Below are 23,017 nucleotides of genomic sequence, written 5' to 3' on the forward strand. Positions count from 1 at the left end.
TTGATCCATAATCTTTTCTTTTTCACCAACACCTGGAAGTCCGATGACGACCTCTACTACAAGCCAACATTTTAGTTTAGTTTAGATTAGTTATTGTTAATAATATTATGTAGTTATTGTATTATTTTATATATATTTTTTTTCATTGTACCAAGCTATACATCGATCCTTCACTCCTGTACTCTTAATATATCTGACATTAAGCCACTTAAGCTTCCGGCTTTGGCTCTTTCCATGTATGTTATGACCAAGTTTTACCAATATAATTGAATGATTGATTGAATGTGGGGTGCCTGTGGTTTTAAACATAGGAGATTGGTATCTAGCGTCCAGCCGCGTGCGTTAGTTCTCAAACAAAATGGCGGCGGCCGATGACTTTTATCTTCGCTACTATGTCGGCCATAAGGGCAAATTCGGACATGAATTCCTCGAATTCGAGTTCAGACCTGATGGTATAAGATTGTTTGATCCTTAATTTGTGAAACTGATATCCTTGGTGCTAACTTAGAGTGTTATTTTTCAGGTAAACTTCGATATGCTAACAATTCTAACTACAAGAATGACACGATGATCAGGAAAGAGGTAAGATTGTCGATCAATAGATTACAATAGTTTGCATTTATGTGGTCTGCGCTTGGCATTTATCTACCTAATATAGAAAGTGTGATTGATTTCTTCACTTGACTTAAGCTGTTAGAAAGAATTACTTGCTTGACTACTGTACCCTGAAAATGAGTCCATGTTCTATGATAACTTATACATGATGTGTGTTGTGGTTTGTTAAAGGTCGTCATGTGTTACGTTTGTCATGTTCTAGGTCTACTGTCACAAGGCAGTCATCGAAGAGCTCAAGAGAATTATTGATGACAGTGAGGTAATGAAAAGAACTGTTGAAAACACACATTTGTTTAAATAAGCCAGTATAAAGTAGCAGTGCTGAAAAACGTAGTACTAGTTCTAGTACTGTGCGGTTAAACCAGCCTTTTGTTTTGAAATGGCAGCGTTTTACCAGCGAACTGTCACATTTTGGCGAATGCTTAGAAAACTAGACCAAAATTAAGGCTATGATTTTCTTTATGAATCCCTCATTATCAAAGAAATCTGTCATCTTTTGTACAGCATGGTTTTAATGCTGTACATTAAGTCAAAACAATATCTGAAGTCATGCCTTTACTCGAACAATTCAATACTATGATTTTGTTTGTTTTTGCCAAAGCACGCGCATGCTCACACATTATTCAGCAGTATCGTATAGAGTTTAAGAAATGACCGGGGAAGAATGGGTTGAGTCTGCACCATGGGACCAAAATCCACCGGAAGTTGATCGTTCCCCATACAAACCTTTGTATTTTTCTAGCTATATTGGGCGTATAAACTCGCTCCAAAAATTACTATTTTGTGTAGGTCTTGACCAAAAAAGGGATGCAACATGAATCCTAAGGTATGATTAATTAAAGCGATGGCTCTCTGATGATTATTATACAAAAATTGCCTCAGCGGCAAGCGATGATAAAACCCTTGATTAACCCCTCTTCTACAACCACCCTTTCTTTATTCAATACAAACTTTTCACCACAGAGTGATCAAATGTGCGTCTTATTCTCTGATATCCGAAGAAAAAGTGTCAATAAAACATGGAATAAGCAGCATACAATACAGGAAAATACCGTCTTGTTGTCTCTTGGTCAATAGCATGATAAGCCCAAAATCTTGGTTGTTTATTGTTGCTGGCTGCTAAAGCAATTTAGTCATATAATCTAAAGAGGCCAATCTCCTTAAAGGTTCATATTATCGCTTCAGATTGCATTCAACTTTGGTCAATGTTTTCATAAAATGACACGAGTTTGCAAATCCCATATCGCGCAAAAAAATACAAAGGTTCGTATGGGAAATCTTTACTTCTGGTGGATTTTAGTCCAATGGGTCAGACGCGACCCATTCTTCCCTGGACATTCCTTAAACTCCAGCTTATTGTTTTAAGAAAGTTTTGAAAGTTTGAAGAAGTATTTTATGAGTTGGATAATGGCTGGATTTTTAGCAATAAGCCTCCCTGAAAAAAATGTTTTGACTACCACTAGGCTCAATTTCCTGCTCATTTCTGTGAGCCTGCATCAATGGCTGTATAACTAGTCAGGTCCTTTGTCTCTCAACTGAAATTTCAGCCAATCAGGAAAGCGCCTATAGAGTCTCATGGAAGACTGTTAATCAAATAATCAATTAGGGGAAATAGAGTAGAACCTGCTAAATGAGGCCATAATAGATAGGCTACTTGCATTTAGTCAAATCACACTGATGCTTTATCATCAAAGCAGCATTCTGATTGTTTGACGTGCTAGTAGGCTATAGCTTAGCCTATCGGTAGCAAACACTGCTGTAAATAAAAAGCCAAAAAAATGACAAATGACCAGTTAGACAACATTTTTGGCTTTACAAACTGACCTCTGGTGGGATTTAAAATCAATTACAATGTAATACATCATATGTAAAATAACCTTGCATTTAACAGATTTGCTGTAGCTATGTACTCATTATTATCTTCTGTCCTCATCTTAATCATCAGGTTATGAAAGAAGATGATGCTCTCTGGCCACAGCCTGACAGAGTAGGCAGACAGGTGAGTAGATTAGTTTTTGTTTTGTTTGGCTTGTAAAGTTGCAGCAGGCACAACTTTCCCCCCCCCCCCCCCCCTCCGTCCCACCCAAAATTACTTACTTCATCTCAGAGCCTTGCTTAGAATATTTGCAGTACCATAATTAGCATGAATTTTATCAATTGCACAAATACATACATACAGCATACACTTATTTTAAGAAATGTTGTCATTGCAAATACTGAATGGCAATTGGGAAGTGGCAATTATGTAAAGGAAAGGAACCATGGATCTCAATATGTTTCTACAAAATGCAGAATGTTCTTCTTCTTTTCCGGTCTTTTCTTTACTTGTACTTATTTGTTATATGCATGTAATCCCAGTTGGATACTTGGGATATGTAGGACTTAAGATTTGGGGTTTGGGCTCCAAATATAGCCTGAGGGCTATTGGTGCTTAGCTTGTTGTTGTTTTTTCTTTTAAGATAATTCATTTATGGTTCTGACTTTGCTGAAGTTTATTATCTCCTTTATTCTCATGAATAGCATCATAAGTACCTACATTTCATAATAATTTTGTTCTGCTGTCCCACTACTGTATCACTAAAATAAAACCCAGGCAAAAACTAGATACACAGCATTTGGGTCTTGGAATTGTACTCAAATTTATGATATTAGACACTTTTGTTAGACACTGTTTTTATGCAGAAAGAGTATTTTTAATGACTTCTGCTTGTATTTAGGAGTTGGAGATTGTTTATGGAGATCAGCACATTTCATTCACGACTTCAAAGATTGGTTCCCTCGTAGACATCAACCAGTGCAAGTATGTGATCCAAACTACTCGCAATCCTATACTTAAGAATGAGGTTGGGAGGGGATATGCTTGTATATAACAGTTTCATTTTGTCTTTTGACTCGAAATATTTGACCTAGAGCCCTATTTTTGGACAATCAATTATTCATCCCAACTCTTTTTTACAATTAATTATTCATCTCAACTTATTTTCACATGAAATAAAAAGCTCAATAGTGCAGAGTAATATTTTCTAATATTCAGTGCTGTAAGGCCTACTCAGGGCCTATATTCATTTTGCCCCAGTGATAACTCATTTTAAAATAACATGCAATCGTTAGTTTACAAGAATATCCTAGAAAAGCCTTCTTTTCAATCAGTAGGTATTCCCTTAAAGAAAAGAAACACTCTTTGATGACTGTGTACTTTGTTTAAGAAATCAATTACAAAATAAGAAAAAAGTGCAAATAATATTTTCTTGAAATTATTTATTCTATAAATCAAATAATTTTAACAAATGCTTGATAGCATTGTGAAAGAAGAGGGACCTTACAGTATCTATAACTATATGGTTATTTAAAACAACAGGGTTTTTCAAAATATATTTTTTCCATTTAAAGTTTGATAAATCCATTTTTAAGCTTGTGTTTTTATTTTGCATATTTTCCATTAATGCCAGAGTGGAACCATGTTTGAATAGCCTTATCTAAACAACTCCTATCATCTGAAGTATTAGTTGGAATAAAAATATTCCACACTTTTGTATGAAAGCTGAATGAGTTATTGAGACAGCATTTGTTTACATCCACAGGGATCCTGAGGGTCTGCGCTGCTTCTATTACCTTGTCCAAGACCTAAAGTGTATGGTGTTTTCACTGATCGGATTACACTTCAAGATCAAGCCAATCTAAGCTCCTTATACAATCCTCTTAGCTCACCACAAACATCTTTCATAGAAGAAGTTTATTTGTACAGATTGAAACTTCCTACACCCTTGTTTCGTTCCTGGAGATGTTTAGTGCTTCCGTGGGGAATTACTATAAATAAGATCTACAAAGTGACTGTGAGATTCTTCTTCTGTTAAAGCGATCACATGGATGTTGTAGGAGAGAATTGTTTATTTAGCCAATATGTTTTAACTCCATCTTTGTATATGTTGACCATACATATTCTAGAACTTTCCATGCTATTGTAGATTTTTGGTTTCTTTTTATTAATAAATTGATTCGCCTGGTTTATTTACTTTTATACCTGTAGTGTCTGTATGAACTTTCTTTTTTAGAATTGCATTGCTTCCCTCGTGTCATCTGTTTTTCTTGCTGTGATTTCACTCAATATTGACTTGTTCAATGAATATTGACTTTTCAACATAAATTCTGCAACTATCTTGGCCTGTTGGGGACAATTCGGCCATACCAGCCCCTCCTTATTAAAACCTGCAGATGTGCTTTTCAGAAGGAACATATATTCATCTTTTGATTCGCTGTATAATCAGCTTTGGAACCGAGTTTGTTCAAATTCTTTTAAAATATTCTTTTTAAATTTCTTTGATTAGCGAGAGAAAAACTTGAATAATGGAACCCTGGAGTGCGTCTGACAAACTAGGTTGTTGAACAATTCTGGAGACATTAGGTAAATGTTACTTATGTTTTTCTGAATTCTCATGACAACGGAATGGTTAATCAAATAAAGGTTTGACTCGATAGAGATGCCCAAGCGCCCCTTCTGTGAGGCAGACGGCGAAGTCACTTCTTCCTCTGACAAAACATGGAATTGCACGGAATTGTCAACAGTGCCCTTCTATTTCTTGCTCTCTGTTTGCCAGGTATGGTTGTAAAGCCGTGCAGTTATTAGAGATAAATTATTCTTAAATGCATGCAGATATTACAGATACATTGTCATTTATTGCGTCTTCCTGTCCAGTCTTCCTTGTTCATACTTTCGTAAATACATTAATTGAAACATTAGCAGCAAAAAGCTTCGGATAGACCAAGGCTATCGAGAAGACAGGCCTATCCTTGCCAGACAATTATGTGACTGTCAAGTTGATTTTGAACATGTAGCAACGCCCGTTGAAAATAATTTTCAGAGCGGTTGCACAAGAATGAGTTCGTCACTTTTTATTTTCTCTCCTCTCGCACTGTTGAAAGCTTTAAAATGTTAAGAAGTAACAGATATTTCATAAAAAGACACGTTTTTGTGATACTGTACGCTACTGAAGGTATATACGCATTAACTTTAATGCAGCTGGCTTTGTCCTGAATTGTCGGTAAGAAGTCCAATGATGTTTAAAGCAAATAAATAAAAATGGTTGGCAAGGTGCGTATTGGAGGTGCTGCGTCCAAATAACATTTTTACGGGTCTGTTTGAACAAAGAACAATGATAAATCGCAAAAATTGGGTGGAATAGATAATAAAACTTACAATCGCGTTTTACGAAATATATCAACAATAAACCGTCAAGGACTGCTATCCAAACAATCGATATGCCCGTGTTAGATACCAATATCTGATGGCGAAAATGGGCCCTTATTTTGGAAATCTTCAGGGAAGAAAAGTTTGAAAATCTCAATAAAAAAGCGGAATTTTGTAGTTCCAGAAAATATACATACCCCCCCCCCCCCCTCTCATTGAGGTATGACCTCCCCAACCCTCTTGAATTTCCAACCCCCTGGAAAAAATAAATACAGTTACTGTTAAGAAAAAGGGCATTTAAGCCGCCCCTCCCCTCTGGAAATTTGGGCGTTTGAAACCCCCCCCCCCCCCCTAGAATTTCCAATCCCAACAATGGGGGTATGGATATTTTCTGGAACTACACATTGTCACCAGTTTACTGCCAGAAGGCCTAACGGAAACCTCAACAGACAAGAAACAAAAGAATCTTTTAGAATCCGCGATATATTTAACATCCGCTCTAAAATATCAGTCACATTTTCGAAGAAACTTCCAATAGACGCACTGCTTTTACAATTTTTCGCGGTTTCACCTAAATCATCGGAGATTGTTAAGTGATTGACCAAAAGTTAACTGGTGAAATGAAATTGCTTTTTGAAAATTTATCTGGAACACAAATAGAGTTTCTCCCCCCCGTAGTGAAGTCCTGAAGAGTGTATTTTGTTTTCTCTCCTTAGTGTGTGATGCTAATAAAAGGAAAAACAATGTTGGAAGCTTGGAATCTTGGGGTCCATGTATTTGGGAGAACTGTCAATATGGCATTCAGACCAAATCTAACGCGACCCAAAAATGCTCTGAGTCCTACCCAACATCCTGCTACCAGCCGACACCAACAGGTTGTTCACGTGATAAGCCATCTGTCCGTCACGTTATAGCAAATAACGAATGACGTGATTGGCCAGCATTGAGCAGTCAGTCATGTAGACTAAAGTGTGCAAATATTGCAATTTCTGTAGAGAGATTACTTTTTCAATTAACATGGTTCGAGATCAAGACTAATGTGTTTGACCATAAAATTTTGCAGTTCATATATTGAGCATGGTGATGAAAGTGGTTTAGAGAATAAATGCTTTTTTCTTTACAGCCAAGGACTTACTATCTGTGACGAAGACCTTGGAAGACCTTTCCCGTGGCGCAGAGTCCACAATCGACCTTACCAAAGCCAATTTTTTACCATCCCCATCGTCAAACACACATAGCACAACGACTACGAAACAGATAGAACACCAGATCACGCCAACGGCCGCCATGTCATTGAACGCAACACCCTCGATCGTTCTTGTGACGCCTGACGAGGATGCCGTGATAACCACGCAAGCAACTGCCTTTGAAAAAAGCACCTCATCTCTAGTAGCAGCCAAGTCCGGCAAGCACCCTCCTCCAACGGCTGCACCCCTTGAGGAACCAGACAAAGAAGATAATACCCCCACCACCCAAACAACTGCATTTGAAAAAAGCACCCCTTCTCCAGTAGCTGCCAAATCCGACGAGCACCTCCCTACAACGGCTGTCCCCCTTGAGGCCGTAGATACTAAGACAACTGAGAATGACTTCAAAGAGTTCAATGTTGATATGAAGATCGACAAGGAATTCACGCCGGAGCTGAACGATAAGACAAGCGAGGAGTTCAGACGGTTGGAGCAAACATGTATTGAGGCCATTGTCAAAACATTTGAGGGCGACACGAGTTTTGTCAAGGCGGAAGTTAATAAGTTTCTTCCTGGGAGCATCATTATAAGGTTGGCCATCAACAATAGTGTTCTATTATCGTTCTCTCTCTCATTTTCGCTCTCACATCCCTCTAACACACAAAATAAATTGATTAGTTCCAGCTTGTATTTTTCTCGTGGCTCATCTCCTCCAGTCAGCAGAGTCCAGTCCTCTCTCGAGCAAAGCAGCAGCCTCCGAAACCTGGGCATGACGTCACTGTCTGTACAAGATCGTACAGTCGACTCGTCTTCCGCAGAGGATGATGAGAAGGGGCTACCGATGCACGTCTACTTACTGATAGGGGGAGGGGCCCTCTTGCTGTTTGGCGCAGTCTTGTTCCTGTACTCTAAGGTATTATGCCCACTGAAGGGCCGACCGTTTGATATCTGAAGGGGATGTAACGATTTTTTTCTCCTGATCTTCTTCGCGGATCAGTTTGATCAATGATATTTTTTTTATAGAGATTAGTTTGGCTGCTCGACATTTTACTAGGGGGATTTACTGACCCGCGCCGGTTATCAAATTGTTGGTCCATAGTTGGCTCTCTCGAAGCACTAAGTGCACAAGGAGGGTTTCTTACGGAATTTGAGGCGATTTTCCCTTATCTTCTTGCTGCAGTTGTTTGGTGCGGTGGCCTTAGATTGATGGAGCTTATTATAAGTTATAGCATGGCACGAAAGAAATTTAGTGATTAACAAATTAACAAAATTTGACAAATTATAGACGTATAAAGATCTTTGTCTGGGCTCGAATTCAGGGTCGTAGTACACTTAATTTCCAACACGTTTCTGAGCTTGTAGTACTTGCCCCGATTAGTGGGGACGATAAAACTAAGCGACAGCTGGAAAATGTGCTAGCTGACACTCTAAACAGCATTCGGCAACCAACGTCACCCTTTAACAATCTTCCGAAAATTTTACTTAGAAGGTTCGAACAAAATTTGAAGCCATTTGAATAATTGAAGCCATAGACATAAAGCTTTAACAGCAAGAGGCTAAACGCTTTCAAAAACATTTCTTTTTCGTAGATAAAACAAAGACGACAGCATGCACGAGCGCCTGCCAACACAGAACAGGCATCAGATGGAGGTGAAGGACATAAAGACGCTTAGACAAGACGGACTCCCGCGTAGCCTCTATAAGATAGCGAAGAAAGGACGAAAAAAAGGCGTTTTTTTTTATGAGGGTTTCCTGTGGAAAAATAACCCAAAAATGTCAAATGTCGCAGGCCAGTCCTCAAAACCCTAAACACAGGAAGCCCAATCACAAAAAAGGCTAATTGTCTTTCTCGCGTCGCTATTAGCGCACCAACTATAAGTTATATTTACTAGCGTTTAGAATCATCTCAATCTCATCACTTATTAGGCCGGGAGTCAGAAAAGATTATGGTTTATGAAACAACCTTAATTAAAAGGTGCTCTAATAAGTATTTGCTCTAAGTATTTTATGGCGCTGATTATCCCTTTTGGTTTATCAGTAGAAAATTGCACAATAATCAAGGGAAACTACTTGTACTAGATTTTCAGCAAAATGTATCTAGAAGAATGAGATGGTGTTCTGCATGATAGTTGAACAGGTTTCAAGATACAGGTAGATCAAGCCAAAACAAAAACTTTTAGAATTAAAGACGGTGCTTGAAAAAAAAAAGTCATCAATGAATATTGTGTCAGGGAAAATACCCCCCCCCCCCCCCCCTCCCCCGCTATGTTCTCAGCTAAGATTTACTAGATTCTAATCCCTTTCGAAAGCACGTGTCGACACGTGGGTGCTCTCTGCTCTTTTCGTGACGTGGAGTTCGCTTAGGAGTTCCCTTATGCCTCACAACACGTTTTAAAGAGTTTGCTGTCGACTTCAACAAACCGCACTTTAAAAATGCACGCGGAAACGAGCTGAAATCGGTTTTGCGCACGGGAGCACGTTTCCTAGAGAAGGCGGACCATGTGCTTGTGGACGCCATTATTGCCATGGGCGTCCTGTGTTGACCGGAAGTGATACCCACAGTACCCTATGGCGTGAGGGAGGTCCCGTATGTTGTGACTGAAAGTGCAAGTTTTTGAGTTGGTCGTCTTCCGCTGGTCATTAAAAATCGGTCAAAGATTTGAAAAAAGAAGTAACATCCCTCAAAATTCCTATTTTAAGCCTATGGCGTATCTAGCCATTCCATTTTTTGAGCTTTTGTCTAAGTTTTTAGGTGAGGACGTACGCAAATGAAGCCAAGTTAACCTTGAAGCGCGAAGTTTGCTTGAATAAAGGTTAAGAGAGTCGGTGAAGATTGATGAGAAGTCATCGTATCATGGGGCAGTCACCGAGTCGCCGGGCAAGTTCTTCTTCAACTAGAGACGAAGCAACAGAGGTGAGCTTACTACAGTGAAGGGAGTGAGTTTGTTGAGATAGGTGGCTTGGACCGATTCTCCGCTGTCCTTGCTTTGGCTATAAAATGTGGACCCGAAATGTGTAAGATTGATAAACTGTGTTGACCTCAGACAGAAAATAGCCATGCAAAAATTGTGAGAATTGGGGGAAAAACTCTTGGCATCTGCCTTTCCATCTTCCAGACATACTAGTTGGGGTGATGGCTTGTCGATGTGTGAATTGTTTACGTCATTGTTTATTTGTTTGTGTTTATCTAGATATACATGGTATTTACCTACTTACTTTATAGACCCCCCCACCCCCCCCCCCCCAAAAAAAAAAAAAAAAGCAGTGAAACACTATTGCCATTAAGAACCGTTTCTATTAAATTGAATTTTTGTTCACTGGATGGTATTTTGATATTTGTTATTTCCATAGAATGTAAGTCATATGGCACTACTCATATTATAGATAGCCTACAGTAGGTTCGAATGTCAAGACATGCATACAAGGCTTCTTGAGTATTAAGTACCTATTCCCAGCTATTGCTTTTTGTGATTTTGCATTCTTATAAATCCATACAAGCCTGACTTCTTGGTCATTGTCTGTCTATTTATTTGTTTATTTATTTGTTTTTCACAGATAAACATTTTGAGTCTATTACTACTTCACTGTATGTTGTCTGTTACTTAATGAATCATTTTATCCTCAAATGTCACTAAAATGTTGGTGATTGTTTCAGAAGAAGCATTTGAACTTGTTTACCATATTTTATTTATTTTCTAGAATAATGGGGAGTGTAGTCTACATTCACCTACGCTATCAGAGCCCAGTATGGATTCCTCTCTAGAACAAGCTTGTAGCTCACACTCTAAAGGTTTGTCTAAGGGTTCCACGGATGATTAAACCCCATAGACTCGACTTGCTTGATGCATGGTTTCGTGACTTAGGAAACCAAATAAGATGCTAATCTCCACAGTGAATGAAATCTGCTTGAATCACATTAAATTTTAATCCATCCTGCAACTTAAAACAGATAAATTCTATTTCTTAAGTATCACTTAAGGGCCTATGGTACTATCTTGTTGCTACGAAACACCATTGCTACGGAAGGGAAAAGCGCTACATTTGATGAAATAGACTAAAATTGCCATGTTTCCACTAACTTGATTCTGTGGCCCAATGGTTAGCACCTTTGACTCATAAGCAAGTACTCCAGGTTCAATCCCTGGTTGAGTCTTTTTTGTAATTTTATTTTCTTCGAAACTCCAGTTCTAAAATTTTTTTTCTCTTTTTTTTTTCCCAACAGATTAATTAATATTAAACTTTCGACATTTTGTAGAAGAAAATGCAATTTTCATATGTTTTTAGGGAATAAAAATAGATGGCAAAAAAACAAGATGGCTGCCATTTCCGCCCAAGGAAAACACGTTAATTTTGAACATTTTACGACAGTTGTGAATTGTTTTTCACTCAAACCATTGATATTACCATTCCTAACAACTTAGTGCATTGGATTTTTGATTTTTAAAGGAATGAAAAGGTTATTACCAAATATGAGGTTTTCGAAGAACATAAAAAATCACCATTTCTCGCGGTATCAAAATTTCGCACATCCGATGCGTGAAGTTTTAGAAAATAGTGATGTTACAATATTTCTGCAAAAAATATGATATGTTATGTTTGAACAGTAGCTTCTCCGACATGTTTTTCTGTTCTAGGTCATGTGACCATGGGAGGGATCAGATGATGTCATCACTTGTGTCATTTATGTCCACACTTATATTGAAAGTTCCATGAAAAAAAAAAGCTTTTATAAAAAACAAATTTCCCTAGCAACGGACTCAAAAGATAGTACCATAGCCCCTTAATATGGGAAAGATGTATCTTGAAAAATGATGAAAGTTTTCATTATTCAAAACAAAAATAAAACACATTGTCACACAAGCCTCTTTCAATCTGCCTGATTCATTATTCCCTTGTTAAAAAGTCTTTTTACCTGCAATACCCACTCCAAACCCATAAACAAGCACTTTTGTCATTGAACCAAAAAAACCCTCTCGATTAAAGATTTTTTTTTTTTAGATATTGTTTCTCCTTATATAAAATGGCTGGGTATGGAAGCAAAGCAACAACAGAAGCACATCCAACATGCAAAAAACTGTATCTTGTCTCCTTTCCTATTTAAAAGGAAAAATGAATATAGTGAAAAGGTGAGATGCTCTACGTTGGTAATGTTTTATTTCTTTGTCTCCAAATAAATTTGATAAAGCTTCAAACCTAACGCTAAATTGGTATTGTTACAGATTTTAGTTTGGCTTCATCAGAGGGACCTGTTGCCAAACTCAAGGTAATCTAAAATCATACAGCAGCCTTCTAAAAAAAAGGAGTTTGAGTGCCAAAGGTTTCTTTTTTCTTGTTGGTAACAAAAGAAAAATAATATAATTTCTGCATAGATGGAGATAGTCAAACCTCCAGAGAAGGCGTTTTGAGAAGGCTATACAAACAAAGCTCACATGGCCAGGCCACCAAAGGGTTGTAAAGTTGTAGTCCTAATTGGAGCTAGTTGCCCAGGAGAGTGCATTCTGAGATTGCATACAGCTAACATTGAATGGGGTGTCTTCTTATGGTAGGAGTTTTGACTGCTTAACTGACAAACACATTGAGGTGTGTGACTATGCTGAGGAGGTTGCAGATTTAATTCTTTCGGAAATGGTGAGTGGTTTATCTCCCCTGTTGTTATTTTTTTCATTTGGGCTTATCAAACCCTTTTTCATCTTTCAGACCCGACAAGAGTTTCTATATGATGTTTTCCAAGTATCAGAACAACTGAAAGAGGTACATAACAATGGTCGGTATTCATTGTTATTTAACATTGGAAAATGCACTACTTAAAATTTTTTCATAATGAAGCTGACATCTTTTATTTCTGTTAGTGTAACCTTCTAACTGAAGTCCTGTGCATTGCAGAAGACAGTGAACTTGTTAAACTATTATGGTGAGTGTTATGGGATAGATGTTAAAAAATATTTTTAATTTTTATTAAGTTGCCCAGGACATTTTACATGCTGTGATAATATTTTCTAGTTGCTTGAATTTTTTTCATCATCCATTCATGGGAACATATAGTTATAGTAGCATTCAAATACATATACATTGCATTATCTCATTTGCAGGTGTAGTTCTACATGGAGCGACAAACTACGTAAAGAAGATCTTCTGCTGGTTTTGATGTCTGTTTTGAATCAAGGTAAAATGTTTGGTAGATTTGTTGTAACTACATGTTTGAAATGAAATGAAGTTTTTGAAAAGAGCAAATTTAGACATGATTAAATGCACCCCTTAATGCAACTGACTTTGCTAATTAAGTGTTTAGATATGAATTGCTCCACACTATTTACAATCATGAGTGCGAGTAAGCATCCCATGGTTGTACATGTGGATCAATTTTATTGTTGTTGTTGTTGTTTATTTTGTTGTGGCTCTCCATTAACACCATGGTTGTACATGTGGGGCCTTTTTATTGTTGTTGTTTATTTTGTTGTGGCTCTCCATTAATTGAAGCCTTATATCACATCACCATGGTTGTACATTTGGAGCCTTTGCCTTTTTATTGTTGTTGTTTATTTTGTTATGGGTCTAAATTACTACAGCCTTATATCACATCACCATGGTTGTACATGTCAAGCTGTTTGTTGTTGTTTATTTTGTTGTGACTCTCCATTACTACAGCCTTATATCATATCACCATGGTTGAACATGTGGAGCTGTTTGTTGTTGCTGTTTATTTTGTTATGGGTCAAGGGAGAACGGCAGAATATATTTATATTTAAGGTTACGAAACAGTTTTGTGTGGACAGAAATGCCGAAAAAATGATTTTTACATTAACTGAATCCCTACATTAAATACTATTCTGGAATAATATTTACGGTAGCGATTTTATTTTAGAAAATATCAGCGAAAAACGTTTTTAGGAGAATTATATGCATGACACATTTTGCGTTATAATCTTTTAATCCTGTTATCATTAGCAGGCGCTCATGCAGGAACTTACTCGAATTTGCCTGTTACCGAGCAATGCGTCACAAGTGTTGTGATTTGTTTCATCAGCGCTCACACTTGGGTTACTCTGTTCTGCAATTTTCGATCATTTTTAGTATTTTTAGTACAAGCCTCGCAAAAAGAAGAATCCTTGGGGCTCATTTTGTCCTGTTAAGATCTACACTTGCCAATAGCAGCCATTGAATTTAGAAGGACAGTTTTCGCTTCCTCTGGATTGAGATCCTTTGCTTCTCCCTTCTTCACACATGTTTGGCTTTTTTCTTTGCCCATGTCTACAACCTCCTAGTTTGTTGCTCTTGTCAAAAGCTCGTGTAACACTTGAAAAGCGTTTGTTTTCTTCCGAAATGCAACACAGCAGTGGTCGAACCCTGTTGGCTAGATTGCTCGGAATTGCATAAAATTTGGCAGGTCGATAGAGCAATACCTCGCTAACAAAAGTGTGTGTACAGCCATTAAAATTCTAAATCCATCGAAACTAATCGGAATTTGATCACCGGATATGGCTGAAATTTGCATACTGTAACTTTGAAATATAATTACTTTTGAATGAAACTAGATATCAAAAATCGAAGACACACTATTGTTAACAAACATGTGCTGATTGACATTTGACGTCAGTTTTCACTCACGGGGTATGGTACCTAAATCCTTCCAAAGATAACTGGCATTTTTTTAAAAAGTTTCCTTTAAAGCAATAAATAACAAACATTAGGTAAATTCTTCATTTTATAATGATTTATTTGATACCTCGTTTGTATAGTTTGGATAAATTGTGCGCACGTAATAATTTTTTTCGGGACCATGTCGCAAAACTGTTCCGTAAACTTAATGCACGATTGATATCATTACGAAAATAAGGGTGTCATTTGTGTTTGTTTTGTAAGGGGAGATGTCAACAGGGAGTTTGTTCGTATAATCCGCGATGAGAGTTACAGAAGAAGTGACGGGGAGTGAAACTGTAACTCTTGTATGTAGTGATATGTGTAGTATGTTGCTATGCCAAATTGCAACCTGATCTGCTCGCTCTATTCAAACTTCTAGCGCGCCTGTAGTTAAACTTAGATTCAAATTGATTAACGCACTGCATTAATGTACGATCAAGACAACAACAGCACAAATACCATAGACTCTGTTAACTATCTGAGGTCTGTTTGAACTTTCAAGAGAGCGTGTTTTTTTTTTTCTTTCGCTTTATGGAAGCTTTGTTAACTTGCATCTGTGTTTTTTTGTGTATTTCTTACGACACGCTCACTATTTATGTATTCTGCATTGTACGTTTCTTTGGTTTCCAATTTGGCAATTCAATAATCAGCTTAATCCTTGAATAATATTGGATACATTTGCCTTTCTTGCCTGGAAATGAACTTGACACCGACGAAGCATACCGAGTATTTTGCGACAAGTGCGTACGAACAGACAACGTTATTCCTAGTCTAGCGTCAATGGGGCGAATACCAGACCTAACTCTCCCTGACACAATGAAATGAAGAGTAGGAGGGAAAGCAAGAAAAATTATCCTTTAACTGTCTTTGGTCCATCCTCGCGGAGGATTACTTGTCACGGCTATGTTATTTGTAATGGATTTATATACTCTTGTTTCTCGTCACGGTTAACTTTAGATCTCTAATTTCAGTCGAAATATCTCCAAAGAAACTACTCGAGAGCCATCACGCCCACCCCAGTTTCACTCCCCTCTATTTTTCTTGCCTCTTCACGTATCCGATATCTTCGGGCGGTCTGTAACCAATGAAATGAACAAAAACCCTGTTGACAAACATCTAACAGCGCAATTGATGACTCCCACAAAACAAACACACATGAGGTGTTGCATAACAAAGTGGTTTATTTTCGTAATAATATCAATCACACTTTAAATAGAAACACATTCTGCCGTGTTTCCTTCTATGGGTCTCTGTAATTACAGCCTCACATCATCATGGTTGTACACGAAACGTTGTTTGTTGTTGTTTATTATGTTGGGGCTCTCCATTAATTGAAGACTATATCATATCATCCCATGGTTTTACACGGGGAACGTTTTTATTATTGTTGTTGTTTATTATGTTGTGGCTCTCCATTAATTTAATTGCAGCCTTATATCACATCACCATGGCGAGCGACAAGTCATGTGATCACTTGGCTAACTTTGAAAAGAAAACTGAAAGACATGACGAGGTAAAGTGTTTTTAAATGATTCCTTTCTCTTTTTAACTCCTCTGTTAGTGGTTTAGTTAGACATCCTGGAGGTTATCTAAAGCCTTTCTGTGTTTTGGTAATACTGCTGGAGTTGGTGTGCTTGACATTGTGTGCTGATGTGCTAGGTTTTTATTTCAGATCTGTGAGGGTTTACGATTGAGGGGAAACCAGTACTTCAAGGATAAACAATTCAAACAGGCCTCTGTATTCTACACAAAAGCCATCAATCTTAAGTATGTAGGCCACTCTAGGACTCAAAGCTAGAAACATCTGTGTAAGGTTGAAATTTGAAATATTCATCACATTTTCAGCTTAAACAAAATATCAGCTGACTGTAGTTGGCATTTTCCTTGCAGTCTATTGGTAGAATAGTTGTGTGCGTGTATCTTAGAAGCAGCTTTCAATTTTTTTGGCTTGAAAAGTGACCTATAATTGCCTTTTGAGCTTCAGCTTGCAGATGTGCAGATAGTACTTGCCAAATGATCTACTGTAGGTAGTGTTCTGAAAGGAGCCACTATGCCTTCCCTGTTATCAGAGAATGTGATGATTGTGATTAACTCTTTCAAATAAATATATCTTGGTGTTTTTGCTAAATCTTCACTGATACTTTATGTACCTTTTCTTATAGACCCTTCGATGCTGTTCTTTACAGCAACAGAGCTCAGACCTACTTAAACACCACACAGTTTAGGTGAGATACACACTTCTACTTGTTTTTTTAGAGACCGTTAATTCTGAAGAAAACTGAAGAAACCGAATTTAACCTCACGGTATAAGTTTTTTGAATAAAGAAATTCATCCTTGAATGCAAGGAGCCCATTGCCGCTGTACAAAATTATGACCTCTTTAGCTTCTCTTCACACTGCACATGCAAAGTTTTTCTCCCATCATGTCTGTCAGATCTAATGTGTATGAAAATTAAGACAACCAGTGGAAGAAACAAGGGCATTTTTAGGTACAACTACAATAATGGACAAATGAAAATTTAATCATGTTTACTGTATATGGTTTAGAGAGGCATTATCAGATGCTAGACGAGCTATATGTCTGAATCCAACATGGGAAAAGGTACAGAAATTAACTTTGCTACCTCTTTTTTATTTTTTGAAGAACAGAATGCCCACTTTGAGCTCCCACGGCTGTACCCTTAGACCATCTGAATGTTTGCTTGTTCTCTAGGGTCACTATAGGTATGCAAGGGCATACTATGAGCTTGGATATTATGAGAAGGCAGTGGCAGTAAATGAACATGCACTCAAAAGGTGCTCAGAGACAAGGGAGTTGCTGCACCAAGCAGACGAGTTTGCTAAAGCCATTGCTGGTGCCACAGCAGTCATGTGCTCCTCTTCTCATCAGGTGTGTTTTAACCACTGGAATAAGGATACTTTGTCAGCGATTTCTTTAGAAATAAAAAAAAAAGAAATCCCCAATTTATGTTGAATATTGAACTCAGCGAATAAAATATTTCTAACCTTATAATCCGAAATGTCTCCTGCCTTCTGAGTTAGCGAAATCCTTTTTAGTTGCCTCTTGTTATATTTCTATTTCTCTTGTCTAAAAATCATGTCTCATTTACCAACATCACAACATTGGCAGTAACAAGGCAGGTTTTTGAACAATGGAATCAAGCGTTGTTTCACTCAATTTTATATAGAGCCTAAATACGAAGTTATACATGTTTTAACTGCATCATGAATGATCCAGCTTGATACAGTATTAGTTGCTTTTGTAACCAAAATGATAGCAACTTTTAGCACATAAATTATGGCTTGGTTATTTGTTGTATGACTAAAATTGTTTTTATTGTAGTCTTCGCAAGACAGACACACCAGCCAATCTACTTCATCTAAATACAAGACCAAGAAAGCTAAACTTGGTAAGAATGGTATGATGATATTATGAGATGAGAAACAGACACATAAGCCAAGTTTCCATGAGAAGGGGGTCAATAATAAATGAAACTCTAGGATTTCACAATTATTTGATAATTTTATAAACCACCTGAGAGATGCACATATTTTCCTATCCCAATTAAGGATATTCAAACTTTTCTCTTTGCTGTAGGGGGTAGAAGTTCCTCATCTAACTCCAAGCGTAAAAGGCTTGACAGTCTGGGGAAACATAGACAACTACCACATCTGAGTGATGAGGACAGTGATGATGATATGCCAGAGCTTCTCCCTGACTCTGTTGGTAAGAAATCCTTGAATTTCCAACTATATCATTAAATTTTGATGACATTTGGTGTCATTGTTATTAGTTATCACAGTCTACCGTAACCTACACTTGAGATCAGAGCTTGTTATAGCCTCTGGAGCTACTAGCATTAAACTGTGTAGGTGGTTTTCATGGGAAAGAAAGAGAGAATAGAGCACTATAGGCCTGTGTTAAAATGCTGGAATGTGGTAGGTTTTATATATTAAGAGTAACAGTGCTTGCAGCATGTTTAGGGAAAGTTAATTTATTATCCCGAGGGGGGGGGGGGGTGAGGATACTGTGACGGGGCCGCAAGAAATTGCCGAGGTCTACAGGGGGGCGTTGAAAGAATGTGGGTTTTTAAAAGGGGGGGGGGGGGGCACTGATTTCTTCGTGTGTTATCTCTTCTAATTTGACCAAGTGTCAAATCAGACTTCTTGGTTCAACAATTCTCGGGGGCAGCTATTTGGCATGTAAAATCCAGCAGTCCAGAATACACATTAAACTATGTTTTATCTATGGAATGCAAACCTGTATATACCCTTTTTTATGGTTTCCACTTCATACTTATGTTCCATATTTGAAATAATTAACCTTCAAATGCTAAAGTGCTCATTCTTTGTCATCAATGTCCTCGCTCATATCTAATTTGCTGGCTTTTCTGGTGGGGGGGGAACATAAGGGGGGGGGGCAATGAAAATGTTGTTTTGCCTTAAAGCCGCATTGTTACCAGTTTACTTCCGGAGGTCCGACGGAAACCTTAACCGTTAAAAGACAAAAGAATCTATTGAAATCCGAGATATTAAACATGCCATCCGCTGTAAATTATCCATCACATCCTCATAAATAATAAACACACTGCTTTCAATATTTTGAAATATTTTTCGCGTTTTCCGTTAAAAAATCGTCGTAGATTGTTGCGTAATCGACCGGAAGTAAACTGGTGACAATGCGGCTTTAAGGGGGGCAGCTATTTTTTCCCTTACTGTTATATAAAAATTTTTCCCTTGATGTTATATTAAATTTTTTTATTCAATAATTTGTTTACTTTGTTCCCAGAAGATATTTTTTTAATATGTGGTTTTACAAAGCATTTTTAACTAGTGGAAGTAAACACAAGGAGTAGTATATATTGAGATGTATAATGCTTAAAGTGAACCCCTTTTAATAAACAAGATCTAGGCATAATAACCTCACATAATTGTTTTTGTTTTCACTTGCAGGGGACAATCCAAGACATGACCTGCTGCCTGACGAAGATGATGGCATTGAGTGTACTTGTGAATACTGCACAGACCAGGCAGAGTTTGACTCTTTTCCTTCATTTGTCAATGGACCATCACTGTGTGACTGTGTTGGAAATGATTGTGATGATGATGATGATGATTCATCTGAATCATCTGATTTACCACTGCTTCATTCAGGTATTCAAGTATGCCATCTTGTCTTTGATTTTTCATCACTACTATGAAATCTGCCTTAACGAAAAAGCTAAAACAAAGGAAAAAACAAAATAAAGAATCAAGGAGAGAGCTAATTTGTTATACTCCCATCTCCCCTACAGATGGCTTGGTAGGGCCTGTTTTTGCATATATGCTCTAAATGTTGTATCAATCGCTTTTAATATGTCTCATAAGAAGTTATCTTTTAAAGATTTTGAAGATGATGACAACAATGACAGCGATGTTGACGATCATGACAATGAAGAAGATGATCATGACGAGTTACCATTCATGGGACCATTTGGCAGAGTGCCTCACCCGACTGAGGTACTGTTTTAAGCATTATTGATACCAAAATCACAATAGACAGGCCTACCACTAATTAAAACCGAATAAATCCAGTAGGCGGAACATCTCAGTTTTTTGGTCATGTACTGTATTATGAGTGCATTTAGCCTCTGCATTAAACATGCCTAAAAGAGTTCCCTCTCTCTTCATGTTTAGCTGTTTATCGGCGGAGCGTTAGTGCTGGATCTTATTCGTCAGTTCCTGGAAGCACACCCTGAGATGGAGGGGGATGACACTCCTCCTGGTGCCCTGCCAGAGGTTATAGAATCCCTCCCAAGGATCAAGATCACTACGCAGCACACAGGTAGCCCTCTAGTCTTGCTAGCAATCGTTATGATCCTTGCACCCAGGTGACTCACTCAAGCAGTACACAGGTAACCCTCTAGTCTTGCTAGCAATCCTTATGATCCTTGCACCCAGGTGGCTCACTCGAGCAGTACACAGGTAACCCTCTAGTCTTGCTAGCAATCCTTATGATCCTTGCACCGAGGTGGCCCACTCAAGCAGTACACAGGTAATCCTTTAGTCTTACTAGCCATCCTTATAATCCCTGCACTCAGGTGGCCCACTCAACAACACACAGGTAACCCTCTAGTCTTACTAGCAATCCTTATGATCCTTGCCCCCAGGTGGCCCACTCAACAACACACAGGTAGCTCTCTAGTCTTGCTAGCAATCCTTATGATCCTGCACCCAGGTGGCCCACCCAACAACACACAGGTAACCCTCTAGTCTTACTAGCAATCCTTATGATCCTTGCCCCCAGGTGGCCCACTCAACAACACACAGGTAGCTCTCTAGTCTTGCTAGCAATCCCTATGATCCTGCACCCAGGTGGCCCACTTAACAACACACAGGTAACCCTCTAGTCTTACTAGCAATCCTTATGATCCCTGCACCCAGGTGGCCCACTCAAGCAGTACACAGGTAACCCTCTAGTCTTGCTAGCAATCCTTATGATCCTGCACCCAGGTGGCCCACTCAACAACACACAGGTAGCTCTCTAGTCTTGCTAGCAATCCTTATGATCCTGCACCCAGGTGGCCCACTCAACAACACACAGGTAGCTCTCTAGTCTTGCTAGCAATCCTTATAATCCCTGCACCCAGGTGGCCCACTCAACAACACACAGGTAGCTCTCTAGTCTTGCTAGCAATCCTTATGATCCTGCACCCAGGTGGCCCACTCAACAACACACAGGTAGCTCTCTAGTCTTGCTAGCAATCCTTAGGATCCTTTTACTGATGTGGCACACTCGAGCAATATATGCTGTTAAGGAATTTTCACTGCTAGAAAGAGGATTTTAAACGATTTGATTATCATTATAGATGGCTTTGAACTTCGCCAGACTCAATTCAACCCTCTTCTCATCTTGATCACAGGGTGTAAGATCGCGCACCACTTGTTGAAAAAAAAATGTCAGTGAGACAATTTAATACATCCTCTTTTGCAACGAACAGAGTAAGCAAACATTTTTAAACAAAGATGTTGAAAATATAGTTTCGTTCAGACAGGGAATATTACATCGCGACGTTCTTAAACTGTCATTGTTTTTAACTGCTTTTTTTAGTTGCAACACAAATTTCCAGTGTTATGGCTTAGAAATATATGACGCACCCCGCACCTTTACGCAAAGAAATTCCTTCTCCAGTATTTTATTTGTTGGTTTGTTGCCTACTGGCTGGCTATTGTATGAGTTTAGAAAATATCTATACCAGCAAAAACCGGGCGTCTCTGTGGAACTTCCCTCATGTGGGGGATACTAATCTTATTTAGACACAGTACTAATAAGATGTCGCTTTGCAGACAATGGGTCGTCTTGCCCTATATGTCAGTGTGATTTTGAAGTTGGCGAAGAAGCTGCACGTCTACCGTGTAATCACACCTACCATCTGCCCTGCGTCACTACCTGGCTGAAAATGGTAAGGCATACATCACAAGCTTATTTCCTCTCTTCTGAACTACTACTTGTGTTACATGGTAAGGTCCACCCACACCACCGCCAACATTCAGTTGCAGGAGTGCTCGAAAGGTCCATGATTACATAGTATGCTAGCTGTATGCTTATTCGGTTGGTCTGTCATCTCCCCCTCCCTTTCACGGATGTGGGAAGTAGTTGAAGTCATCTTGATTGACTGGAGTGGCCGTGAAAAATAGCTCTGCATCATTTCGAACATTTTAGGGCAAACCGTTATTTTAATACTTCACCTCAAATAATCCCACTTAGCTACCGTTTTGCTCTTGTCCATGTCTTTCAGTGAGAAAACCTCATATATATATTTTTATCTCAACAGCATGCCACGTGTCCAACATGTCGTGACGTTTTGCCACACTAGACGAACTTATACCTGCACGAATCAAGCCAGAGGAACTCTGAATCGTAACCAAATGGGGATGAGACACGCTTGCTAGGCTTGCGTCCTGCTGGGAGTTGTTCAGTTTCTACAGCAAGTTCAAAGTACCAGTAGGCATGCAGTCCTTACCGGCTACTCCTCCCATTACATGGTGCTAGCCGCTAGTCTCGCGCTTTGCGCTTTGTTCTGTCTTACACAAGAACCACGTTATCGTTCACTGTTTTGTTGCACAGCTCTGCTTATTTCGGCTGTTAGCTTCAGAGAATGTGCCAGATTTCTGAAACATTGCTGGAAGTGACACGGGAGCAAAAATGTGGGTCGCGTTTGTTGCGCTTTTTCAAGTTCGTGAGCTGATCAATGTACTGTATCCTAGCTATAAGCTAGGTCACACCTGAAAGAGGGGAGAGGTGGTGGTGGTGGTGGGGGGGGGGGGGGGGGGTTGGTGATTACAGTATTCTCCTCCGCCACCGCCTTTTCGAGAACCAAACCGGGAAGTTGTAATTTGTTGTCAAAAGAGA

General features: G+C 38.6%; 3 protein-coding genes across 3 annotated transcripts; all 3 read left to right on the forward strand.

Annotated features, from left to right (window-relative positions):
• The first annotated feature begins 316 nt into the window (after positions 1 to 316).
• On the forward strand, positions 317 to 4,633 carry LOC5518784 (protein mago nashi homolog 2). The gene is made up of 6 exons (XM_032363596.2): positions 317 to 452; positions 524 to 582; positions 818 to 874; positions 2,561 to 2,614; positions 3,333 to 3,415; positions 4,197 to 4,633. The coding sequence occupies exons 1-6, from the start codon at positions 359 to 361 to the stop codon at positions 4,294 to 4,296; spliced, it is 447 nt and encodes a 148-aa protein (XP_032219487.1). The 5' UTR covers positions 317 to 358; the 3' UTR covers positions 4,297 to 4,633.
• Positions 4,634 to 4,763: 130 nt separating this feature from the next.
• Positions 4,764 to 9,195, forward strand: LOC116602259. The gene is made up of 5 exons (XM_032363595.2): positions 4,764 to 5,210; positions 6,517 to 6,675; positions 6,924 to 7,578; positions 7,666 to 7,900; positions 8,577 to 9,195. The coding sequence occupies exons 1-5, from the start codon at positions 5,153 to 5,155 to the stop codon at positions 8,658 to 8,660; spliced, it is 1,191 nt and encodes a 396-aa protein (XP_032219486.2). The 5' UTR covers positions 4,764 to 5,152; the 3' UTR covers positions 8,661 to 9,195.
• A 370-nt stretch (positions 9,196 to 9,565) lies between these two features.
• LOC5518770 lies at positions 9,566 to 22,850 on the forward strand. Its single transcript, XM_048725256.1, has 20 exons — positions 9,566 to 9,901; positions 10,687 to 10,777; positions 11,986 to 12,113; positions 12,207 to 12,250; positions 12,534 to 12,615; positions 12,685 to 12,738; positions 12,837 to 12,898; positions 13,077 to 13,150; positions 16,056 to 16,138; positions 16,298 to 16,392; positions 16,788 to 16,850; positions 17,173 to 17,227; positions 17,339 to 17,515; positions 17,969 to 18,035; positions 18,224 to 18,352; positions 19,579 to 19,779; positions 20,009 to 20,124; positions 20,302 to 20,449; positions 21,952 to 22,067; positions 22,440 to 22,850. Exons 1-20 carry the CDS (start codon positions 9,824 to 9,826, stop codon positions 22,479 to 22,481), a joined length of 1,905 nt encoding a protein of 634 aa, XP_048581213.1. The 5' UTR covers positions 9,566 to 9,823; the 3' UTR covers positions 22,482 to 22,850.
• Positions 22,851 to 23,017: the final 167 nt, after the last annotated feature.

Source organism: Nematostella vectensis, chromosome 3, assembly GCF_932526225.1.
Source record: "Nematostella vectensis chromosome 3, jaNemVect1.1, whole genome shotgun sequence".
Lineage (NCBI taxonomy): Eukaryota > Metazoa > Cnidaria > Anthozoa > Actiniaria > Edwardsiidae > Nematostella > Nematostella vectensis.